General features: G+C 43.5%; 1 protein-coding gene and 1 long non-coding RNA gene across 2 annotated transcripts; one reads left to right on the forward strand and one right to left on the reverse strand.

The window, feature by feature from the left end:
• Window positions 1-228: 228 nt before the first annotated feature.
• On the reverse strand, window positions 229-844 carry LOC117534795 (lactose-binding lectin l-2-like). Its single transcript, XM_034199018.1, has one exon. It carries the CDS (start codon window positions 765-767, stop codon window positions 297-299), a length of 471 nt encoding a protein of 156 aa, XP_034054909.1. The 5' UTR covers window positions 768-844; the 3' UTR covers window positions 229-296.
• A 194-nt stretch (window positions 845-1,038) lies between these two features.
• On the forward strand, window positions 1,039-17,015 carry LOC117534796. The gene is made up of 4 exons (XR_004567320.1): window positions 1,039-1,092; window positions 16,460-16,522; window positions 16,703-16,739; window positions 16,848-17,015. It is a non-coding gene; the product is annotated as an uncharacterized LOC117534796 (long non-coding RNA).
• The last annotated feature ends 9,097 nt before the right edge of the window (window positions 17,016-26,112 follow it).

The following is a 26,112-nucleotide window of genomic DNA, read 5'->3' on the forward strand; positions in this document are numbered from 1 at the left end:
ACTGTGTGTGGTTAAAACAAATAAGTAGAACACCAGGAATAATAAGCAACGGCTCAAATCTGTGGATCAAAATGTAATAATAATGCATCATCAATATTATTTACTAAATGTATTTAAAAAAAAAGGTGTAGAAATAATTCCTCGGATTAACCCCTGGAGCGACCAGTGTGAATATGTAACATTCATGAGAATAAAGGTTAGACAAAAGGACTTCTGTTCACACACATATACAAGTTTACATCTGTGTCTTTATTGTTATCATGTTAACAAAACAGGTGAACACGTAACATCTCAGTTTAAGGACAAGTTGTGCGAGATGCACAAACTGAGGGAAAGAATGTTGAACAAGGCGCATCATTCCACTTCTCCCTCCAGTTGTTGAGAACACAGTCTTCACCTAGTTCGTTGTTGTTTGGTTGTCCTTGATCCCAAAATAAATACTTGGCTACACACCCATCAGACCACATCCATCTTCCTTCTTCGTAGATGTCATTGAGTCCGATCCATGTTGCTCCCCCAGTAGGGTCAGATTCTTTTATCAGGATTTTGACATATTCCTCTTCCTCTGTGCTGTGGATAGACACCAGGTTGCCTCCCTGGGACACACAGTGGAGCTCTGCATCAGCCCAGGTCCTCTCTGTGTTGAAGTACTTGTAGCAGCGGCCGTTGAAGGAGATCCAGAAGGAGGGACAGGCGTCTTGCTGTAGCTCCATTTGAGGGGCAACAGCACCCAGAGCCAGGCCCAACAGGAAGAGGAAAGCCAGCATGATGATGTCACCGTCTCTGTCTGTTAAAGTTGCACTGAACCGTTGGAGAGATGGAGATTGTGAAGCTTCAAGTGACAGGCTGCTTCTTATATATGTGTGGGAATGTGACGTCATTGTCACGTGACGTGATCACATGACCGGTAAAATGTGGCACTGCACTTGTATGTACCAGTTGAGCTGGTTCTTCCACCAGTTCAACTCCCTCATCATGAACGCAGGAGGCTGGCTGTATATCGGAACTCGCGCCCTCATCATCCTCTTCATCATCTTGCACTTGTTCTAAGCTGCTGATGATAGTGCTTGGAGCAGCGCTGCTGCCAAAAAGGTCTGTCGAATTGCGACATTTATATGCTCCACCTGCGAGTGACTTCACCTTTTTCTTTTCTTTGATTTGTATCCATGTTTTTTCATTCTCCCTGTCTGCCGCGGCGTCTACCCTGCTGAAAAAACCAGCTCAGACCAACTTAGCTGGTCAGGCTGGTTGTTGACCAGCCTGGCTGGTTTAGAGGGGTTTTGGACCCTTTAGCTGCCAGGATGGCTGGTTTAGCTGGTTTAGCTGGTTTAGCTGGTGCACCAGCTCAACCAGCTCAACCAGCTAAACCAGCCATCCTGGAAGCTAAAAAAAATAGTATACTGGGCTGGTCACCAGCATCCATCTATCAACAGTTTATGTTTAATAATAGTATTAAATATACCCTGCTGGGAGCTTACCAGGATTCCAGGTGACCAGCATACATTAAATACTGGTATGATTATTTAAACTAGAGAACATAAATATATTACAAAGATTCATCGTGTCATGTATTCTGGTATCGACCAAAATAAAGACATTGTATCATGTTCATAACAGTATTTAAATGTAATAAATAGCTAGTTAATATAATAAAATACACAGTAACAATACAAATAACAACCAACCTGCAAATCAACCTACACATCAAAATAAATATATTATCTACAACCGGTGCATTTGATTTAAAATAAAAGTAATAAATAGAATTCAATATTTAAATGGTAACAAAAACAGTAACACTATGTATGATAAGGAAAAGGCAACAAAGAAAGTGTTTTTTGTTTCTCCTTGTTCATGTCCATAATGTTTCCCGCTGTGTAGCGTCCAGCCTTTCCCAATCTGGCCTGCACTTCTGTCTGTTGAAGCCACTTCTTCAAGCAAACTGAAAAGAAATGTACAGATATAAGTACACTGTAAAAAGAAAACTTGACATTTACGTTAACATTTGGGCTGCTGTGGTTGCCAGAACCGTTAAAGTATAGTAAAATACATTACAAATTACAGTCGGTTGGCATAGACGTTACAGTCAACAATTGCTTATGGTGAATTGCAATGGCAAAAACAAATAGAGCTAGTGTACACGGTGCAGCTGTATTATCTGAGGAACAGAAGAATCGGATCAGGATTCGGTATTGGCAGACAATCAATATCAAATTAATCGGATCATTATTAGCATCTGATCACCTTTGTCGACTTGCAGCCTAAATACAAAGATAACTCCACTCCTCTCCTACCACTCTTACCTCTAATGGGCATTGGTAGAACTAGTGTCCGAGTCATAGGGTCCAGAACTGACTGAAGACATGTGGAACAGAGTCAGAGGATCCAGAACTGACTGAAGACATGTGGAACAGAGTCATGGGGTCCAGAACTGACTGAAGACATGTGGAACAGAGTCAGAGGGTCCAGAACTGACTGAAGACATGTGGAACAGAGTCATGGGGTCCAGAACTGACTGACGACATGTGGAACAGAGTCAGAGGGTCCAGAACTCACTGAAGACATGTGGAACAGAGTCAGAGGGTCCAGAACTGACTAAAGACACGTGGAACAGAGTCATTGTGTCCAGAACTGACTGAAGACATGTGGAACCGAGTCAGAGGGTCCAGAACTGACTGAAGACATGTGGAACAGAGTCATGGGGTCCAGAACTGACTGAAGACATGTGGAACAGAGTAATAGGGTCCAGAACTGACTGAAGACATGTGGAACAGAGTCATAGGGTCCAGAACTGACTGAAGACATGTGGAACAGAGTCAGAGGGTCCAGAACTGACTGAAGACATGTGGAACAGAGTAATAGGGTCCAGAACTGACTGAAGACATGTGGAACAGAGTAATAGGGTCCAGAACTGACTGAAGACATGTGGAACAGAGTCAGAGGGTCCAGAACTGACTGAAGACATGTGGAACAGAGTCATAGGGTCCAGAACTGACTGAAGACATGTGGAACAGAGTCATGGGGTCCAGAACTGACTGAAGACATGTGGAACAGAGTCAGATGGTCCAGAACTGACTGAAGACATGTGGAACAGAGTCATTGGGTCCAGAACTGACTGAAAACATGTGGAACAGAGTCAGAGGATCCAGAACTGACTGAAGACATGTGGAACAGAGTCATGGGGTCCAGAACTGACTGAAGACATGTGGAACAGAGTCATAGGGTCCAGAACTGACTGAAGACATGTGGAACAGAGTCAGAGGGTCCAGAACTGACTGAAGACATGTGGAACAGAGTCATGGGGTCCAGAACTGACTGAAGACATGTGGAACAGAGTCAGATGGTCCAGAACTGACTGAAGACATGTGGAACAGAGTCATTGGGTCCAGAACTGACTGAAGACATGTGGAACAGAGTCAGAGGGTCCAGAACTGACTGAAGACATGTGGAACAGAGTCATGGGGTCCAGAACTGACTGAAGACATGTGGAACAGAGTCAGAGGGTCCAGAACTGACTGAAGACACATGGAACAGAGTCATAGGGTCCAGAACTGACTGAAGACATGTGGAACAGAGTCATGGGGTCCAGAACTCACTGAAGACATGTGGAACAGAGTCATTGGGTCCAGAACTGACTGAAGACATGTGGAACAGAGTCATAGGGTCCAGAACTCACTGAAGACATGTGGAACAGAGTCATTGGGTCCAGAACTGACTGAAGACATGTGGAACAGCGTCATAGGGTCCAGAACTGACTGAAGACATGTGGAACAGAGTCATGGGGTCCAGAACTGACTGAAGACATGTGGAACAGAGTCATGGGGTCCAGAACTGACTGAAGACATGTGGAACAGAGTCATAGGGTCCAGAACTGACTGAAGACATATGGAACAGAGTCAGGGGGTCCAGAACTGACTGAAGACATGTGGAACAGAGTCAGTGTCCAGAACTGACTGAAGACATGTGGAACAGAGTCAGAGGGTCAAGAACTGACTGAAGACATGTGGAACAGAGTCAGGGGATCCAGAACTGACTGAAGACATGTGGAACAGAGTCAGAGGGTCAAGAACTGACTGAAGACATGTGGAACAGAGTCATGGGGTCCAGAACTGACTGAAGACATGTGGAACAGAGTCAGAGGGTCCAGAACTGACTGAAGACATGTGGAACAGAGTCATGGGGTCCAGAACTGACTGAAGACATGTGGAACAGAGTCATGGGGTCCAGAACTGACTGAAGACATGTGGAACAGAGTCATGGGGTCCAGAACTGACTGAAGACATGTGGAACAGAGTCAGATGGTCCAGAACTGACTGAAGACATGTGGAACAGAGTCATGGGGTCCAGAACTGACTGAAGACATGTGGAACAGAGTCAGATGGTCCAGAACTGACTGAAGACATGTGGAACAGAGTCATGGGGTCCAGAACTGACTGAATACATGTGGAACAGAGTCAGAGGGTCCAGAACTGACTGAAGACATGTGGAACAGAGGACAGGCATGGTTCCATGAACAGGGAACTGGAACTTTGAACGGGTGTTTTCATCTTTTCTGCCTGAAGATTCACAAGTTCTTGATCAGGTGTTCGATGTGGGCTGGCATGATCCTTTCTGCAGCGATAAATAAAGAAAACAAAGAAAACATTGTTAATAATAGAAATGATGGTAACAACAATAATATTAGTATAACTATTTATATAGCACTTACACAATTGCAAAGTGATTCTCACAACAAAAATAAAGAACAAAACAATACCAACAATAAAAAAACAAAAGATTATAGGAATGTTAAGAGACAAAGAAATGCTAAACATTCCGAGAGGCCGACTACAAAAGGTAGACTCAATGGCTCTTGATGACATCAATGAGCAGTCCCAATACATGCTGTTGTATCAAAAGAAATAGGTCCAGGTTTCTTCTATTTTGTGTTGGATGATTTGTTTTATTGATTGCTGATGGATGTTAAGATGTGTTTTACAATTATAACAAAAAGATTATTGGAATTGGAATAAAAAAGATTGCAAATCATAGTTTTAATAAAATCACTAGCAATATAGGGTTTATTCAACAGCAGTAAAGCATTACGTTGCTAAATTAACGTACACTGAACTGTAAGACCACTTTCCGCTATGTAGGAAAGGCTCTGATCAGAAGGGTTGACTAGTAGGACAGCAAAGAGGTGGAGGAGGTCTCTGTCATCAACCATTGGTAGATGTTACACCTGAAAGAAAGATAAGGAAATAAGACAACACGGGAGGACAAACATTTTCTTAAGTAAAAGACCAAATCATGTCAAGCTTTAACCTGAGCCTGTTTTTTTCAGTCTTTACAATGCACTGTTGGAAATTACCTTCCAAAGGCTAAATTCAAACTCAATACCATAAATAACTGGGTACCAAAGTGCTTTACCTGATAGAACACGTTCCACACGGAGCAACAACCATCCGGCTGGGCCTTTTGCTGCATATCATCTCCTCCCTCTCTCTCTCTCTGGTGTTAGGTTCCAGTAGATCTCTACTATCTAATACAGTGTGTACATAGGCCCTGTAGGACATGCAAAGAACAGATCAAATCCCGTGACAGACTCACACACTTTGGTGATGTCCTCATCTGATAATGTTTCATTTGTTAGCAGCAAACTAACATTACTCAAAGTATATGTCGGACCCAACTCATTTATAGTATGTTGTTCATCTCCTCAACAATGCTCTGTATCATTGAGTAGAAAAAACCTGTCCCTACAATTTCAGGTAGATTAACACACATTTGTAAGAAAAGTTTACAATGAAGCAAAAGCATCCTCTTTGTATTAAGCTAGCTGTCACACAAAGTACAGCTTAACATGCTAACCTTTGGTGAGCTACAGTTAGCTAACTTCATGTTCAACACAAAACCTCCAATGGCATTACATTGACAATTTTAAACAAAACGTAACTCTCTCAACTTGTAAGATAACGTTAAGTTAACTTACCCTTAACCTCTTAAGCCCGAAGGTCCCCCCAGTGGACCCCTCCCACAGTTTTTTTTCGAGACGGCTTGTTTGAGACAAGCGAGACCTGCGCAGACCTGCGCAATTTTGATCAACGTCTTGCTCGTGCGTTGCATGATGGTTAGTCATTTTGTCCGACTTGCTCTGGAGGCTCGCCTACATGAGACGTTGAAATCTCGCGGGACAAAGACGCCCGCAGCCTTGAGAGCGAGGCGCGGCGAGGCGGCGCAGTTCCTCTCCATGGGCTGCGGAAGCGAAATGCTTTATGGGAAACGACTCGCTGGTATCTCGAGCTGAGCGCTCATTGGTGGTTTTTTCCACATGCTGGTGATGAAACTCTCCAATTGGCTCGGCAAAAGTTTGTTGTTGTGTTGTGTCAGTTTTACGTCGCCACTTCCATTCCATTTTTCATCATTGTTCCACAATATTTATCATCATTAAATTAATATATGTTATACTATACTTACATTGCTTACCGTTTTCATACTTTATATATCTTAGCATATCCATACACACTGTACATACTGCTCTCAGGCTGCTGTGTATATCTAGTGTATTCATACCCCTCACTGTTTATTCATCATTCAATTCATTCTATATTTTATTCTGTAGATTGTGTACATTACTTTTCAGTTTACTGCTTGTTGCACCTGGTTAGAAGCTAAACTGCATTTCTTTGTCTCAGTACCTGTGATATGTGCAATAACAATAAAGTTGAATCTAATCTTGAGCAGGAACAAATGTATTTACTTAGTACATATCTGACATTAACGATTAAACACGTGTGTGCATTCTTTATAAATGCAAACCGAGTCAAGCCGACTCCGGAGGCAGCAGTATGCACCTTCAAGCTGTTTGCAATCCGCCAAAAAACCGAGAGAAGAAGAAGACGACTCCGAGCTGTCCGACTTCAGGCAAGCTTTTTGAGACCTCCCCCGGCTGCGATCGGCTATTCTCGTCTACTTTCGAGGCGAGCCACAACGCGTCTCAAACAAGCCTTATGTCTCAGGGCTTCTTAACATTTCTGAAACTATTATTGTTTCATACCCTTTTAAAGGTAAGAAACTCCGCTAACTGACAATAAGAACAATTGTTAGCTAAAAAAAACCACGAGTAATACCAAGCCTTTGAATTAGCATTGAGCGAAAAACTGCTAACTAATGCTAACGCTTTTTTACACAGAACTCACGGTAGAAATGCCCTTATTACTATCTTAACTGCACAAACAAGATATACGACTCCACAGATTCCACACATGTAATGTCATCACTGTATGACCTCAAATTCCTGGAGCTATCAGCCAAAAAAGAGAAAGTAAACAACATCCGGTTTCAAAAATATTACAATAATTACGTCTTACCTTTTTTAATTTGTGATCAAAAGTTGTGTTCAACGGAAAAAAAAGCGCCGCTCAAGGTTAATCCAATGTCTTTGTGTCACGTAGACATTTTTACTGATAATCCATCATCCTATTTATGGCAATATACTGGGTATAAAGTTTTGCCGTCCAGGCTTGCACTTTCAGATATGCTTCGTTTGCTTCTCTATTACGTCCGCAATGGTAATGTTTACGTGGATTTGGGAACTGCCCATCGATTCTATTGGATGTAATGGTTAAGAAAAAGGTGTAAATCACACGAATCGACCAATGGGTTCCAGAGATATGGTCCTGCGTAAAGTATAAAGAATGCCAGCCAGCTTAAGTACATTACGCAGCCGACTTCATTTATTGTTTACAACGTAACGAAGCAGGAATTGCAGCAGGACCCAGATCGCAGATAACGGAATTGCAGTTTTATTGCTTATAGATTATCAGAACATTTCAAAGGGGACACAGCCCCATTGGATATTAATCTATGGATTAACTACATCATCGTTTTTATCGTTTTAATGCCATTGAAGACCAGTTTAGACCAGACAACGAGGAAGGTAAGTCATTGTTAGCCTAGCGCATGTTAGTACCTAGCGCCACTTGTTTTGATGTACGTTTTTGTAGATAACCTCGCGAGTTTGTATCTTTCAGTGTTGAGGTGGGCACCGTTAGATTCTGTGTCTTTACGATCATAAACAATGTGTTGGATGTGCAGCTAGGATAAGTAATAAGGGAGCTAGGAGTGATTTTCGGTGCAGTAATAGGTTAGCATTTTTCGCTCGGGGCTAATTCAGAGGCTCACTGTAAGAGGATAACAGAGTAGGCCTATGTTTTATTTTATTTTTTACACAACAGTTGTATTTGGATGGAATGAATACATATAGTGATAATTCAAAGTAATAAAATGATTTTTACAGTGAAAAAGTTCAAATGGAACCGATGGTTAATGGTAAATTACCCAGAGGTGAGTCCGCTTGGACTTTATTTTTCTAAACCTCTCTAAAAAGGTCACATTTCACTTGTTTTGCATCAATCTTGATACAGGGTACTTATATGTTATAGTTTGGATTCCTAAAGCTTTTAGTCTACTAGCCCATCATTCAAGGGTGGTTTTCACTATAAGTAATGGGTTTTCTTTTAGGCGGACATTAGAATTTACATGTTTTTACTATGTTCCATCTGAATTTACTTTAAAATAAAAACATCTATATTGATTCTGACACTTCTACATCCAATTCACAGATGTAACCTTGCTTTGAGAGAAAATATTATTAATTTACCCCTTTTAGAAGTGAAGATATAGTCTTTGTTGTGTTAGTGGCATTTTCGAGCCTGAAACCTGAAAAATAGGCTCAGGGCTTAAGAGGTTAAATAACTACACGTTTTTCAGGGGAAACACAAACTGCAGAAAACGTTAGCTGCTAACTGTTGTTAGCTAAGACAGCTAGCTCTTGTTAAGGGAAGTAACATTAGCCTCCTAGCAAACGTTAACATTAACGTAACGCTGTAAGAAAGCAAAACGAACCTTCGAGAAAGCTTTTATTCTCAGACTTGGTGAAATTGTGTAGTGTTGCTTCGTTTCCCAGTAGACAGAGCTGTCAGAGCGGTTCCTCTCAGAAGAGCAGCCGCTGGGCGGAGTCACAGAAACGCTCAACTGATCTTCACTCCCCGACCTTTAGTGCCAGTCAAAACCATGTTTTATACCGTTTGGACCGTCTGTCTCTGTGGATGAAATCTGTGCAGCAACGTGTATCTCAGACCATTTACCGGTTCTGTTTACAACTTCGATCTCTTCCGCAGGAGTCGAATCACGAGCCCCTGCGCGTCGTCTGTGTTCGATTAACCCCTTGACTGCCTCACAGTTTTCTGATGTTTTTAATGCTTCCCTGATCTGTAAATTAGAGGTGAACTGTGCTTTTACTGCTGATGAGCTGATCTCCATGTTTGACTCGACATGTACCCTAATATTGGATTCTGTTGCTCCTTTTACGCTTAGACGCACCAAAGTTCTCTCAGAGCCGTGGCTCAATGACTGTACTCATGCTCGCAGGCGTACAGAGAGAAAATGGAAAAAGGATAAACTCCATGTCTCCCTAGAAATCCTTCGTGCTTGCCTTTCCGACTACCAGACGGCAGTCAAAGCAGAGCACATTTATCTTTTAACCTGTTAAACCCCGAGCCTGTTCTTCAGGTTTCAGGCTCGAAAATGACATTCCCAGAACAAATGAGTATAATTTCACTTCTAAAAGGTTTATATGAATAATTGTTGTTATCAAAGCAAGGTTACATCTGTGAGTTGGATGTAGAAGTGTCAGAATCAATATAGATTTTTCTGTGTCAGAGTAAATTCAGATGGAACATAGCAAAAAAATGTAAATTCCTGTCTCCGCCTAAAGAAAACCCATTACTTATAGTGAAGACCAACCTTGAATGATGGGTTAGTAGCCTAAAAGCTTTAGGAATCCAAAGTACAACATATACCCTGTACCTTGTATCAAGATTGAGGCAAAACAAGTGACATTTGACCTTTTTAGAGAGGTTTATGAAAATAAAATCCAGGCGGAATAAGCTTTGGGCACATTTGGGCACATTTGGTTCCATCAGTGCCATTTGACCTTTTTCAGGTACCAGACTATAAAAATCATTGTATTACATTGAATCATCACTATAGGTATTCATTCCACCCAAAACAAATAATAATAATATTTTTTTTAAATAATTAAAAATATATATATGTTTGTGTGTGTGAGTGTGTGTACTAGGTGTGTGTAAATGTAGGTGTGTGTGTGTATGTGTAGGTGTGTATGTGTAAGTGTAGCTGTGTGGGTATGTGTAGGTGGGTATGTGTAAGTGTAGCTGTGTGTATGTAACTGTACCAACACACTATACAATAAAACCACACTGTAGGTCATTGTGTGTAGGTGTACTTGCACAATAAAAAAAAACAGAAACATAGGTAACATTTGACTCCAACTGGGGCAGATTTATTTCAAACATTTTACCAACACACTATAGGCATGTAAAAACAAACATTTTACCAATGTACTATACAATAAAACCACACTGTAGGTTTGTAAAAACAACACATATTTTACCAACACACTATACAATAAAATCACACTAGGTATATAAAAACAACACGTATTTTCTTTTTAAATAAACACTCGCAAAACGTTATACCTACCTGAACTTTATACCTACCTGAATGTTCCAGTATTTAGGTCGTGCCACTCCCTGAAACAGTTCTTTTTGACAGTGAAGCACAGAGGGACCTGGCACTTCCTGCAGTACAGAGGTGTCTTCACCCTTTTGAGTCCAGCATCTAGGCCCCTCCTGCAGTTCTTCCTGACCTTGGTGGCATCTTCCCCATAATACTCGGACATGCATGTGAGTGATGGAGGAGGAGGAGGGGGTGGTGGAGGTGCAGGGACTTCTGCAGGGCCTTCAGCAAACTCCAACAATTCTGCAGCAAGCTGCTCCCTGAAAGTCTTCTGGGTGTGTGGCTTTGTCCTGCTGGGGTCACTCCTCATCTAACAAATGTGGAAAAACAAAGAGATTAGATTAATTCACTGGCTTATACTTATAGGATAATATTGGACTATAAATGAATAATATTACACCAAATAAATAAGTAAACACATGTATATTAATTCACTGGCCATTAATTTAGAAAATGTAACTCCAAAAAGACTGTAACACTATTTAGCATTTTGGCTAATCATTCCTGTAGCTTCTTGGCTAAGCTAGCACTGTGACGCAGTTCCACCAAACACAAAAGTAATATATAAAAACAGAGAGATTACATACCTTTCCCGTGGTGGAAGTTCAACATCCGAGTCACTACTGTCCGGATCCAGGTCTGGCTGGAGGAGATCTTCATCATCCGACGAAGAGTCATCTGGTATGAGCTATCGTCAGCTAGCATCTCTAGCACCTGCTCGTCTCGGTGGTGAAGCTCTCCCTTCTGGCTGCGTAATGCGTAATGGAGCCGGAGCGGGCGTAGTTTATACTACGCAGGATCATATCTTTGGAACCCATTGGTCGATTTGGGTGATTGACACCTTTTCTGAACCGTTAGAGCCAATATAATCGAGTGACAGTTAGTAAGTCCCGCTAAACATTTACGTCAAGTAGAGAGAGGTTTGCGTAAACAGCATGTGAGAGAGCATTAACTCGGGACTGCAAAACTTTATATCTACTCTGCTGCCATGAATGTAATGATAGATGATCAGGAACAATTCTAAAGTGACTAATAGACATTGGATTAACCTTAAGAAGCGTTTTTATTCCCTTGAACACGAGCTTTGATCACAAAACAGCAACGGTAAGACATAATTATTGTTATGGTTTTGAAAACTGTTGTTTTTTCTCTTCTCTGTTCTGGTTGATATCTCAATGAGTTTGTGTCCTACAGTGATGATAGTTATAACAAAAATAATCTGTGGAGTATCAGCTTTCAGATGATATGTAGTTTGTGCAGAAAATATTAAGTTTTAAAGGTCGTTTTTGCTAGTTAGCACCGGAAGTAGCATCTGCCCGTTTTAGCTAAGGGCTAATGCTAACGCTTCTTGTGAAACTTGTGTTTTGTTTCGGTAAAAATGGTTCATATAGTCAGTTAGCTGAGATTATTCTCGTTAATCTGGTATAACACATTAATAGGTTTTTAAATATTAAGATGCCCTGAGACACAGTGTCGTGAAAAAAAAACCTAGGGTCCCCGCCGGCGGGGACCTTCGGGCTTAACAGGTTAAATAAAAAAAACAGCCATAAACCTCAGGTTCTTTTTAATGTCCTCAACTCTATTATTAATCCCTGTGATGTTTCTTCTATTATGCCAGTGGTTCTCAAACTTTTTTCAATATGTACCCCCTTTGAAAAAAAAATTCAGCCGCAAAAAAATTGTTAGGGAAAAAATGCCTATATAAAGAGGTACAGTGCAGCGCTGCACCATCAGTGTCTGATTTATTAAAACAACAACCTTGTTAAACAGCATTAACATATGCATAATGCTATACTTTGAAGTCTAACCGGACGCGAGAGAGAGATCAGATCAGCTGCTGCTGACGGAGAACACGCAGCCCTGCATGATCACAGCTCCCCCACTGTGACGGACCGTTGAGTGAAATACACTTAGAGTTAGACCTAACACACTTAGCTAGTTTATCTACTCTGGAACGAGCTAAACTAGTTATACATATATGTATTCTTTACTGTCGGGTCACTTATTACAGGTTCAGCGAGCTGCACGAGACTGACGGGCTGTCAGGAGAGGGAGAGGAAAAGAGAGCACCCCGTTTATTGTTCCCATTTTATTATCCAGAGTTTCTGTAAACCTTTGAATAAAGTAGTTAATCTACTATTAGTAGTTTGTTTAAATGCATTAATTACGTTTCTTTTTTCATTAACATAAAATAAATCTCACGTACCCCCTGCAGTACCCAAACGTACCCCTAGGGGTCCACGTACCCCCATTTGAGAACCACTGTATTATGCCATCACCTACTCTCTGTGATAAGTTTCTTACATTTTTTATTGAAAAAGTATCTGCACTTACCCCTAGATTCCACCGGGTCCGTCTGCGTCGCGTTACGGCCGCGTTACAGCTGCGCCGCGGCATTCGCAAAGATCACGGCCACTCAAGTCAATGGGTGCTATTCCACCAGACGCGCCGTGTTACGGCTCAGAAGCGTCCCAGAAGCGTCTCGGCGATGGGCTCCGCTCAAAATAGGATTCAAGTCTATTTTCCGACGTGACGCGAGGCGTTGCAGAGCGGCCGGGCAGGAAGTGGACCGGTCAGAGCATCCAGTCAATCCCCAAAATAAACTAATTTTGCAGACCCTATCCCTCCCTAGTCTTTCAAGTAGGAGGAGAAATGCCAGCGTTCTTCTCTGGTTTACAGGCATTGTGTAAATTATATATATAGACTAATTATGACGATGAATGCATTTTTTTACCACTAAAATACAGCAGCACATTTTTGATTCATGTCATTTATAACTGGAATATTACAATTATTATTAACGTTGTCTGCACAAAGTAGCCTGTCCAGGAAATATGCCCAAACCAACAAAAACTGCCAGCCGGCAGGCAAGACGCTCCACTTCTGAAATGCTTCTGAAACGCGCCCGGTAGGGTATGACGCCGGAGGAGGCCGGACCAAAACAGTGGCGCAGCCGTGACGCAGACGGACCCGGTGGAATCGAGGGGTTAGGCTAGCCCACACTAGTGCTACCCCAGATCCTACTCCTTTTCTGTGCCCTGCTGTCCTCGACCACTTTGAGCCTGTATCCCTCTCTTCTCTCTCGGATATATTCAAGCACCTGCGGCCGACAAACTGCTCCTCAGACAGCATTCCCTCTCGCTTTCTCAGAGATGTTTTCGAATCAGTTGGAGCAAGTATTTTATTACTAATAAACACCTCTCTTAGCTCAGGATGTGTCCCAGCTGCCTTCAAACATGCCGTGGTCCAGCCACTACTTAAAAAGAAAAATCTCGACCCCTCCATTCTCGCACATTTTAGGCCCATCTCCCAGCTACCTTTTTTATCTAAAGCCCTGGAGCGAGTAGTCTATGTCCAGCTGCAGTCTTTCTTAACCACACATGGCATCCATGAACAGTTTCAGTCTGGCTTCAAACCCATGCACAGCACTGAAACAGCCCTTTTAAGAGTTTTTAAGGATCTGCTCCTAGCCGCCGACTCAGGTAGCCCAGCTGTCCTGGTGCTGTTAGACCTGACAGCTGCCTTTGACACTTTGGACCATAGCATCCTGTTGTCACGGCTTGAACAGTCCGCTGGCATCACAGGCTCTGCCCTTGCATGGTTCAGGTCCTACCTGACAGACCGTAGCTTCTCAGTGCAGCTAGGTGCCTTCTCCTCTGCTAAAGCCCCTCTTACCTGTGGGGTTCCCCAAGGCTCTATCCTGGGCCCCATCCTCTTTTTACTGTACATACTGCCCCTAGGTTCAATTCTCACAAAACACAACATCCCCTTCCACTGCTACGCCGACGATGTACAGATCTATCTGCCTCTCAAAGCACATGTCAAACACTCACTACAGCAGTTGATGTACTGCTTGATAGAGATAAAATCCTGGCTGAGCAAAAACTTCCTCAACGAGAGCAAGACTGAGGTCATCTTTTTTGGACCCCAACCTCCAGCCTCTCCGGTTGATATTCTGCGCTCCCTCAATGAAAACATCCTCCCCTCTGTCATCAACCTTGGAGTGACCTACACTAGCACTTTTAAATTAGACAAGCACGTCAGCACCGTAGTCAAATCCTGCTTTTTTTAAATAAGACTATTGGCTAAGACCAAGTCGTTTTTATCTTTTAAAGACCTAGAAAGGGTTATTAATGCCTTTGTAACCACAAGGCTGGATTACTGCAACGCTCTATACGTGGGTATGGACCAGGCGTCAATTAGACGCCTCCAGCTAGTCCAAAACGCAGCTGCACGTCTGCGAGGGGGACCCAAGTTCCCATCAGCAAAAACACGTGGGTTTGCTATCCTGATGGTGGAATGAGCTCCCCATTGCCTGCACATTTTCCGGCGCAGACTGAAAACTCATCTCTTTCGACTCCACCTCGAGCGATAGAATTACTAACAAAGAACTGCTAACAGAGCACTTATATACTAATAAAGGACTGGTTTATCTATAGCCAGTTGAGTAGCACTTGAAATGTTTGGCTCTATGAAACCTGATGTACTTATATGATTCTGTTTTCTTCAAGGTTGTAAGTTGTAAGTCGCTTTGGATAAAAGCATCAGCTAAATGCAATGTAATGTAATTCTGACTGGCCACAAAAAGCGCGACCACATCACCCCAATTCTGGCCTCACTACACTGGCTTCCAATTCAGTTCCGAATTGATTTTAAACTTCTTTTATTTGTTTTCAAAGCCCTAAATGGGCTGGCTCCTGCCTATATAGCCGAACTCCTCCATCGCTTCACCCCAGCCAGAGCCTTAAGGTCTGCTGACCAGCTGCTGCTGATAGTTCCCTAAGACCAGGCTCAAAACCCGAGGGCACCGAGCCTTCGCAGCAGCTGGCCCTAGGCTCTGGAACACTCTGCCCCTCCATGTGAGGTCAGCCGAGACACTAGGGTTCTTTAAATCCTCACTAAAGACTCACTTCTTCTCCCTGGCCTTCTAGTCAGAGCGGAGCACGACACCTGACTTTTCCCTGTGTTTTTGTTTTTTATATTTCTGTTGTAAATTATTGTCTTTTATTGTGATTGTAGTAAAGTGTTTTTATTACATGTACAGCACTTTGGCTCGACCAAAAATCGCTTTTAAATGTGTTTTTATAAATAAAACTTGATTTGATTTGTTTCAACGACTGCCGTCTCGCCGTTCCCCCGTGTCCCGCCTTCTCTGTCTGTCTGTCTGTCTGTGTCTGTTTCAGTTTCGCCAGCAAGACCGCTGGTAGACCAGCATAAATACCAGCTAAACCAGCATAGCCCAGCATGACATCCATGCTGGGCTATGCTGGTTTAGCTGACCAGCTAAAACCAGTAACCATTTTAAACTGGTCTATGCAGGTTTTTTCAGCAGGGTAATCCCTTCTCTTCGTGCGGCCGGTCTTTTTTCTTCTTCGTGTCGGATTATTTGACAGATAAGAACCACACAACTGCATTAGCGGCCGCTGTCGCCCTCTGTCGGCCGTCAGCGCAACTTCAATTATGACGTTAAACCATTTTTAAAAAAAGAGCAGGCCGACAACGGCCCTTGAGGACCGGCCGTTCTGTGGTTCTCCAGATTCTACAGATGGCCAGTCCGCCCCTGGTGGAGGACCGCACATTTTCCCGTCAAGTTTGTTTTTTATAAATCGCAAAGATTGCGTAGTAACTGGCGTACGCCATCTTTTGAGCGAACGCACCGTTTATAAATGAGGCCCCAGGTCTGTTACAAGCAATGTTTTTTTAATAAGGTGCTTTACTCAAAGTTGTAATAGTTTTGAAGCAACTTGTACGTGTTGTGCAGAGTGTAGAAGTGCTCATAACCAGCCGAGCAACCCGGGGAGCTGGCTATGGACGTTTGTTCACTTTCTTCTAGCTCTTATTGTTCTTTATAACATCTGTTTTTGTGTTTAATCCATAGAGCTGAGTATGGGCGTCCCCCCCCCTCCTGGATGGAACCAGGAGGATCTATTACTCTGTCAGAGTAAGCCTGGTTTTTAACTTTCTTTAATGCTGTATTGAATTGGTGTTTGAGCTACTATTATGTTGCGTTTGTTTTTTAAAGTCTACTGTCCTCTAGTGCTTTTTTATTTTTATTTTCTGTCAATAGTTTTCTTGTGTGCAGATTGTGGGCAATATAACTGACTAAGCGTTTGTGTTCCAGGCTCCTCTCCCTCTGGGGAACCTCGTCTGCTTCCAGCGTAGGGACTGCACCATGTGACACTTTGAAAGGGATGAGGAAACTAACTCTCACTGTGATCATGTTGTAGAAGTTGTGCTTTGAGTAGTTCTCTTTGTGTCCCTCACAGTTAGCAGGCATTGAGACCTAGTGGACCAGAGCTGCCCATCTGAGGAGGGGAAACCCACCATGTCATAGTGTAAAGTATGTTCACCCTGTTACCCGCTGACAGCTGCTGAGCATTGACATGTTAACATGTATATCTGTGAAATAAAGCTGCTTTCTATTGGCTCATGAATGCCTCTGTTATTGTCCTCGTGAAGGGAAGCCCCAACATCTGCAAAACAACTTTGGATTCAGATTGAGGGTCCACAGGTTCCTCCATCCCCTCAGCAGGAGTTGGTGTTGTCAGCTATTTAAAGGGGACCCCAGCCACAGTTACCACATATGCATCAGAGAGGGTGTTTTCACTGTTGGCCTAATATATGATTGGTCAACTGAACTTGGCAACACTAAACACAACCACACCTTAACATGAGCACAGACTGCCTGCTCACCTGGAGATGTCACACTAAACCGTCTCTACATTTTTGACAAGGAGTAAATGATTTGAAATCAAATGTTGGCAGTGCTAAACATTGCCAGACCAAAACAAATGTTCCCTACAATCTGCCCATCACACTAAAGCTTTGTAAACATTTCATTGAGACACCACATTACCTACAATACATTCCAGCTTGTGCAAAATGAAGATGAACATTAGGCAAAACAGAACATAAGCTTGTGTGGATATATCGTATCAAACATCATGTATTCATTTCAGGGAGACTTGTTGCTTTGTGTTTCTTTTCATTCACAACTCATCGTCACTCTGACTTGCTCCTCTGCTGCCCTCCAGTGGCCACAAGGCACAACAGGTACTTTGACATTACAGCATGTAGCTCCAAAGCACACAAGTATTTCCAGTAACACTTTATTTTGATAGTCCATCTGTTGACATTCAGTAGCATGTCAACAGTGCATCAGTTGACATTCAACAGCACCGTTCAAACAGACAAGTAACATGTTTTTTGCAACAGCTTATCAACCGATATTCAACCTACTATCTGTAGATTGTGTCAACATCTTCAAAATGGACAATCAGCTACTCAAAATCAATCTGTCAGTTGAAAGTCAACAGGGTCATGTCGACTATCTGTTGAGAGTCAAGATGTCAACTAAAGGTTACATTAAGCTTTAGTTCACGATCTGTTGATCGTCAACTAGAGTTGACTATCAGCATACTTTTAGTAGGCATTCTCCACTAAGCGTTTGTAGGCATGTGTCAGGACTATCCAATTCAAGTGAAAAACAGTTGAATAGTAGAAAGTCTATAACCTATCAACAGAACACATACATCCACTAATGATATGCAACAGACATGGGAATAAAGCCAAATGTTTTTGCACAACTGATCACGAGCACCGGATAACTGAAGTCAATGCCAGGCTATAAAGCACAGTAGAACAAACACGAGGCAGCACATCAGAGAAATAAGCTTTTTTATTTTAAGAATATACTACAAGTAAAAACACTGAACAGTTCTGAAATGGTCCAAATAAAGTTTGAAACACATTATCTACCAGCTGGTAGTCAATACCAGGCACACGGAAATAAATCACTGCACTGCAGATTTTTACAGTTTAATAACTAAATAAAATAAACAACTAAATTTGACCAACAGAAGAACATTAAATGATTGATCTACCCTGAAGCCAAGGTCAGCCGTTAAAGGTATAATATGTAGGAATTTCCTAAAAAACCAATGTTTCGATATTTAAATATATATATGATCCACTCCAAGTGTGTGATGGTGTCTGTATCTACAGAGACCCTGCCCTCTGCCTGTATTTTCTCTTCTCTTTTTATTTTGCTGTGTTCAGGACGTTTTTGGGCGTCAGGCAGCAAAGAGCCTTTGGGCCCAATGTGTGGGTCTACCCCCAGCCAATTACCAGGGTGGGGGTAGGTCTTTCAGACCTATGCGAACGAAGGCCTCAAAGACACCAGGATGTCTTTTGAGAACTTTGCTGCAGCTCCATGTTTTGAGCGAGAGCTGGAGGCTGCCAGACAGAGGGGGGCAGAGTGGAGAAAGGTTGCAGAGGAGAGAGGGAAGAGGAAGGCAGCTGTGCAGCTGCCAACAGGCCGTCTCTGCAGGTTTTGTCACCAACCCCTGAAGCAGGGTCCCAACAGCCCTCATACCCATGCATACTTCCCAGGGGTTCCAGGGAAGTACATCTCCTGCCCTCCAGAGTCTTCTCCTTATACAATACACAGGGCATGGAGAAGGAGATGACGTGGCGGGAGTTCCAGTAGTCGGACAAATATGATGCTGAAAGGGACGGATGGATTTCAGACAAAAGGAAGACCTAACCAACCCTCACACACACAGATCAAATCCATCTATAACAAAACAATACATTATCTTAGACTAAATTATATTATAATAAATATCATATAGTCAAAAATACAAAGAATATAATATAGTTCAATCCTTTTTTCAGGATAGGATTGTTCTCTCTGTATTGTGTTTTCAGAGTTTTTTTATATATGTGTAGTTTTATTTGAATTATTTCCTATATTTGATGTTTCAGCTGTTTTTGAATAAATGATCTTGAAGGCATCCTTGTGACTGTCTTTACTTGATAGAGGAAGTAATAGTGACAGAAAGAAGAATGAAGCACACTCATATGCTCAATGTAAACATCTCTACAATCAAGTAAATATACAAAAAAATTATATAAACATTATTACTAATATTAAGATATCAGTATTTGTGTTATTATTGCTATATATTAAGGTTAATAACTATTATAAGAAGGAGCAAGGAAAGAATAATTCATTTCTAACTCCAAATATCTGTTTCAACTCTAACTTTAAACGTTTGAAAAGATAGATGTAGTGTTTTGAAACTGTGGGGAATTTAGTTTGGGTCAGGTGGGATTCGAACCGTCGTTCTTTTGAAGAGGCCAATAGAAAGCCTTCTATGGGTATACACGGCTTTCCTTCGCGTGTTTGGTGAACGTGATAACCACTACACTACGGTATATTGAGGAGTGCTATATATATATATACAGTGGCGACTGGTCATTAGGGGCAGGTGGGGAACAGCCCCACCTAGTGTCAGCAGAAAGTATTAAAAGTAATGATTACAAAAAAATGCAAAAAAAAAAATATATATATATATTTTAAGATCATGTTTAATCATCTGATTTGTCTGTTCATTGCTGTTTTAGTCTGTGTTCTTCTAATTAGTGTCTACAGTGTGTGCCTATTGAGCTGTTTAGAGCCATGTGGGACAAAACCCGATCCTGCCCCTCCCTCTCACTGTCTAAGTGAACGGTGACTGTAAAAACTACACTGCGCATGCTCAGAGTATTTTCCTATTTAATGTGTGTGGCAAAAAAATAATGACCATAGGGGCATAGAGCTGCCATCCCCACCATACGTCATCTCACATAATTCAGAGCTGATTGGCTGTAAGTACGTGTGCCGCGAAAAATGTGGTGTGTGAAGAGGAGACGAGAGAGCTGCAGTGACGCGTCCTAAAACCCGGAAGTAAGCTGCGCATGGCTTCCCTCCACAAAAAAGCAATGATATTTCTCCATAGGATTTTAGAAAATAGCTCAAAATAAGATCTGTGGGAAACAAACCTGTTAGATAAATGCACGTTTTGTTCAGCCGGATAATATCCACATGTCTAGCCTACTTTTATAATTTTCGAATCATAAATCTATTGATTAGATTAGATTTATGATAGACTTTTTAAACTACAAGAACATAAGGAGGACTTTTACAAAAAAGTAATAGAGATTTTTGTCCAGAAGGATAGGCAAATGGACTTCATCTTCATGTCAAGGTAAGACTACAATTTTATTGAAAATGGAATCTTACTAAGAGAGAACAATTCAATATTTAAATGATAAAATTACATTTTTTGGGTATCCTTTTGTTGAACTGTCTGTTTAAAATTAATTGAAGCATCAGACAAAAAAAGCTTTTGAAAATAATATTATATTTTGATTTAGGTCAAAATATAATATTTGTAAACCTGAAGAGTCAGAGCCTCAGCAGCCATGAACCTCACTGCAGAAGCTTATAGACATCTAAGTTTTTTGTGCCCCACCACTTTTGTACATATAAAAACGCCACTATTAATATATATATATATATAATATACTCCCTCTCTGAAGAACCAGCACCTTACCGTGGTAGAGAGGTTTGTGTGCCCTGATGAACCTGGGGGCTGTGTTGTCTGGAACCTTGTGTTCCTGGTAGGGTCTCCCATGGCAAATTGGTCTCAGGCAAGGGGCCAGACTAAGATTGGTTCAAAAGACTTCATGAAAGACGACACAAGGAAGTGAGGATACCCGGCCCGGAGGAAGCCCAGGGTCCCCTTCTGGAGCCAGGCCCAGAAGGAGGACTCGTCGGCGAGTGTCTGGTGGCCGGGCTTGCCACGGAGCCCGGCCGGGCCCAGCCCGAAAAGGCAACGTGGGCAACACCTCCGCTTCTCCGTCCCGCGGGCCCACCACCTACGGGAAACAGCGATGGCGTCGGGTGCGCTGCCAGAAGGGTGGCAGTGAAAGCGGAGGGTCTCGACGGACCAGACCCGGGCGACAGAAGCTGGCTTTGGGGACGTGGAACGTCACCTCTCTGGGGGGGAAGGAGCCGGAGCTTGTGCGGGAGGTGGAGCGTTACCAGTTGGATCTGGTTGGGCTCACCTCTACGCACAGCGTCGGCTCTGGAACCTTACTTCTGGATAGGGGTTGGACTCTATTCTTCTCCGGAGTTGCTCAAGGTGTGAGGCGCCGGGCGGGTGTGGGGATACTCACAAGTCCCCGGTTAGGTGCTTCGTTGTTGGAGTTTACCCCAGTGGACGAGAGGGTCGCCTCCCTACGCCTGCGGGTTATGGGGGGGGAAAACTCTGACTGTTGTGTGTGCTTATGCACCCAACAGCAGTTCAGAGTATACGGCCTTCTTGGAGACCCTGGAAAGAGTCCTGTATGGGGCTCCTGAAGGGGACTCTTTAATCTTGCTGGGAGACTTCAACGCACATGTGGGCAATGATGGAGACACTTGGAGGGGCGTGATTGGGAGGAACGGTCCTCCTGATCTGAACCGGAGTGGTGGTTTGTTACTGGACTTCTGTGCTAGTCATGGATTGGCCATAACAAACACCATGTTCGAACATAAGGATGCTCATAAGTGTACGTGGTACCAGAGCACCCTAGGCAGAAGGTCCATGATCGATTTCGTTATCGTATCATCGGACCTGAGGCCGTATGTTTTGGACACTCGGGTAAAGAGAGGGGCGGAGTTGTCAACTGATCACCATCTGGTGGTGAGTTGGGTCGAGTGGCGGGGGAAGCCTCTGGATAGACCTGGTAAGCCCAAACGTGTAGTTCGGGTGAACTGGGAACGTCTGGAGGAGGCCCAAGTTCAGGAGGCCTTCAACTCACACCTCCGGCGGAGCTTTTACGGCATTCCTGTGGAGGTTGGGGACATTGAACCAGAGTGGTCGGTGTTCAAAGCCTCTATTGCCGAAGCCGCGGCGGGGAGCTGTGGTCTCAAGGTCCTAGGTGCCTCAAGGGGCGGTAACCCTTGAACCTCCTGGTGGACACCGGTGGTCAGGGAAGCCGTCCGACTGAAGAAGGAGGCCTTCAGGGATTTGTTATCCCGGGGGACTCCCGAGGCAGTTGTAAGGTACCGACAGGCCCGAAGGGCAGCAGCCTCATCCGTGGCCGAGGCAAAGCAGCGGGTGTGGGAGAAGTTCGGAGAAGACATGGAGAAGGACTTTCGGGCAGCACCAAAGTTGTTCTGGAAAACTGTCCGACACCTCAGGAGGGGGAAGCAGGGAACCATCCAAGCTGTGTACAGTAAGGATGCAACGTTGTTGACCTCAACTGATGGAGTGTTAGGGCGTTGGAAGGAACACTTTGAGGAACTCCTGAACCCGACAACTCTGCCCTTAGAGGCAGAGCTGGAGTATGACGGGGGATCAACACCAATCTCCCGGGGGGAGGTCACTGAGGTCGTCAAACAACTCCACAGTGGCAAAGCCCCGGGGGTGGATGAGATCCGCCCGGAAATGCTGAAGGCTCTGGGTGTTGAGGGACTGTCATGATTGACACGTCTCATCAACGTTGCGTGGAAGTCGGAAACAGTACCGAAGGAGTGGCAGACCGGGGTGGTGGTTCCCCTTTTTAAAAAGGGGGATCAGAGGGTGTGTGCCAATTACAGAGGCATCACACTACTCAGCCTCCCCGGGAAAGTTTACTCTAAGTTACTCGAAAGGAGGGTCAGGCCGATTGTCGAACCTCAGATTGAGGAGGAACAATGCGGATTCCGTCCTGGTCGTGGAACGACGGATCAGCTTTTTACTCTCGCAAGGATCCTGGAGGGGGCCTGGGAGTACGCTTATCCGGTCTACATGTGTTTTGTAGACTTGGAGAAGGCGTATGACCGAGTTCCCAGGGAGTTACTGTGGGAGGTGCTGCGGGAGTATGGGGTGAGGGGGTCTCTACTCAGGGCCATCCAATTTCTGTACTCCCAAAGCGAGAGCTGTGTCCGGGTCCTCGGCAGTAAGTCGGACCCATTTCCGGTGAGGGTTGGCCTCCGCCAGGGCTGCGCTTTGTCACCAATCCTGTTTGTAATATACATGGATCGGATTTCGAGGCGTAGTCATGGGGGAGGGGGTCTGCAGTTCGGTGGACTAAGGATTGCACCACTGCTTTTTGCAGATGATGTGGTTCTAATGGCTTCATCGGTCTGCGACCTTCAGCACTCACTGGATCGGTTCGCAACCGAGTGTGAAGCGGCTGGGATGAGGATCAGCACCTCCAAATCTGAGGCCATGGTTCTCAGCAGGAAACCGATGGACTGTCCACTTCGTCATGACCGAAAGAACGAGATCGCGGATACAAGCGGCCGAGATGGGTTTTCTCCGCAGGGTGGCTGGTATCTCCCTTAGGGATAAGGTGAGAAGTTCGGTCATCAGGGAGGGACTCGGAGTTGAGCCGCTCCTCCTTCGCGTCGAAAGGAGCCAGTTGAGGTGGTTCGGGCACCTAGTTAGGATGCCACCTGGGCGCCTCCCTAGGGAGGTGTTCCAGGCACGTCCAGCTGGGAAGAGACCAAGGGGTAGACCTAGGACCAGGTGGAGGGATTATATCTCTTCGCTGGCCTGGGAGCGCCTTGGGATCCCCCAGTCAGAGCTGGTTGATGTGGCCAGGGAAAATAAAGTTTGGGGCTCTCTGCTGGAACTGCCACCCCCGTGACCCGACCACGGATAAGCAGGAGAAGATGGATGGATGGATATAATATACTCTGTAATCTTAACTATATCTGATAGCTCAAGCCCTCCTTTCGTTAGTCTTACTTTAAAACAAGAGGATGAATGTCTTATCAGAAAATAGTGCTGTTGAGTACATTTTAGGTTTCTCCGTTTACGTCCATGTGAAAGAGAAACATGATAGTAGTGTCTCTGTCCTTTAAACACCTGTTGTTCCCATAACCAGAAAAAGAGTGATGGTACTTTTCCCAATAAATCATGTCGCTAAGACTAGGTTCTTCACTTTGAAGCATTCCTAAATCAAATCTGTGACAAAGTTCAAGTTTATTGAACAAAATAACACAAACAATAACCAAAGCAGGACTATAGGGTCAGCAGGTTCAGCCTGTTGGTCATCCACACACCAGGTGCCGTAAATACCACATCATGTGATCATTGAATGATATACAACTGTGTGTGGTTCAAACAAATAAGTAGAACACCATGAATAATAAGCAACGGCTCAAATCTGTGGATCAAAATGTAATAATAATGCATCATCAATATTATTTACTGAATGTATTTTCAAAATGTGTAGAAATAATTCCTCTGATTAACCCCTGGAGCGACCAGTGTGAATATGTAACATTCATGAGAATAAAGGTTAGACAAAAGGACTTCTGTTCACACACATATACAAGTTTACATCTGTATCTTTATTGTTATCATGTTAACAGAACAGGTGAACACGTAACATCTCAGTTTAAGGACAAGTTGTGCGAGATGCACAAACTGAGGGAAGAGTATCTGAACACTTCAAATCATTCCACCAGTACCCTTGAAAGTTGGTGAGTACACAGTCTTCATCTCGTCTGTTGTTTGGTTCTCCTTCATACCAAAAGAAACACTTGGCTGCACACCCATCTTCCTTCTTTGTGGACGTCACTGAGTCCGATCCAGGGGCCTGTACTACGAAGCTGGTTCAACCTGACCTGGATATGTTTGAGTTAGCCGGTTGGCCTAATCCAAAACATACGCGCTGTCGCTAAACTGTACTACGACGCGGGTTATCAAGTGGATAACTCAAGCCAGCCGTGTCCTATCTAGTTAGGTGCGCGTTCACATGAAAGGGGTGGTATCTGGAGCATTCGACCAATCACAAACATGGAGAAGCGTACTGACAGCGCAGCGTCATACTTCCTGAATGAAAAGTGAACTTTAATACTAGTCAAATATGAAGAAGTTAAACTTTAAACATCCATGACTTAAACACTTGATCCAGGATCAAAGCCACAGAGCTGCACCTGCAAGGTGAATACACAGCTGGTAAATGTTTGAATGCATACATTAACAGCTTTATGATATCACTGCCCCGTCTAAAACACGATCTAACTTTAATTACATTTGACTCAAGTGTTTCCTCAACTTAATGTGTTGCTTAAAATAATACTTCTGCATACAGTCTGTGACACTGTGAGTGTTGCACGGCCAGATACGGCTCAGCTGACTCAGATAAGAAAATATATGATACATTATGATGTGATATGATGTGATATGAATGATAATGGGACACATCGACGTCTGCACTCAGTGTACTTATGTTGTGGCAGATATTTAAGTAAGCTTTCTTAACGCTAATGTTATAATATTCAGATTGCTCTGAAGATGGAGGTGATATTCTATTCATGTTCACGTTCACACAGTCTGTGATTTTTGCCGGCCGTCTTTCCTGCAATGGCAGTTTTTCTGTATTTCCTTTCTCCTGTAATATGACTTGATCGCTTTAAACTCCGCCCACTGAGCTCTGATTGGTCAGCAGGCAGTGCTTTCACTGAGTTGAGCTCTTAGCCTGCAACCTAACCTGGTCCCGACCAGGTTAGCCGCTAAGCACAAGTTACCATGGAGATCTTGCCTGCTAAAAAGAAAACCAGCTTCGTAGGACCGGAAAGCCGGAGTTTTCCCTGAATTTAGCCGCTAAGAGAAAATCCTGCTTCGTAGTATACCCCCCAGGTCCATCGCCGCTGAGCATGGTCAAAGTTTTTGATCAGTGTTTTGACAAAGTCCTCTTCCTCTGTGCTGTGGATAGACACCA

Source organism: Gymnodraco acuticeps, unplaced genomic scaffold, assembly GCF_902827175.1.
Source record: "Gymnodraco acuticeps unplaced genomic scaffold, fGymAcu1.1, whole genome shotgun sequence".
In the NCBI taxonomy this organism is placed as follows: domain Eukaryota; kingdom Metazoa; phylum Chordata; class Actinopteri; order Perciformes; family Bathydraconidae; genus Gymnodraco; species Gymnodraco acuticeps.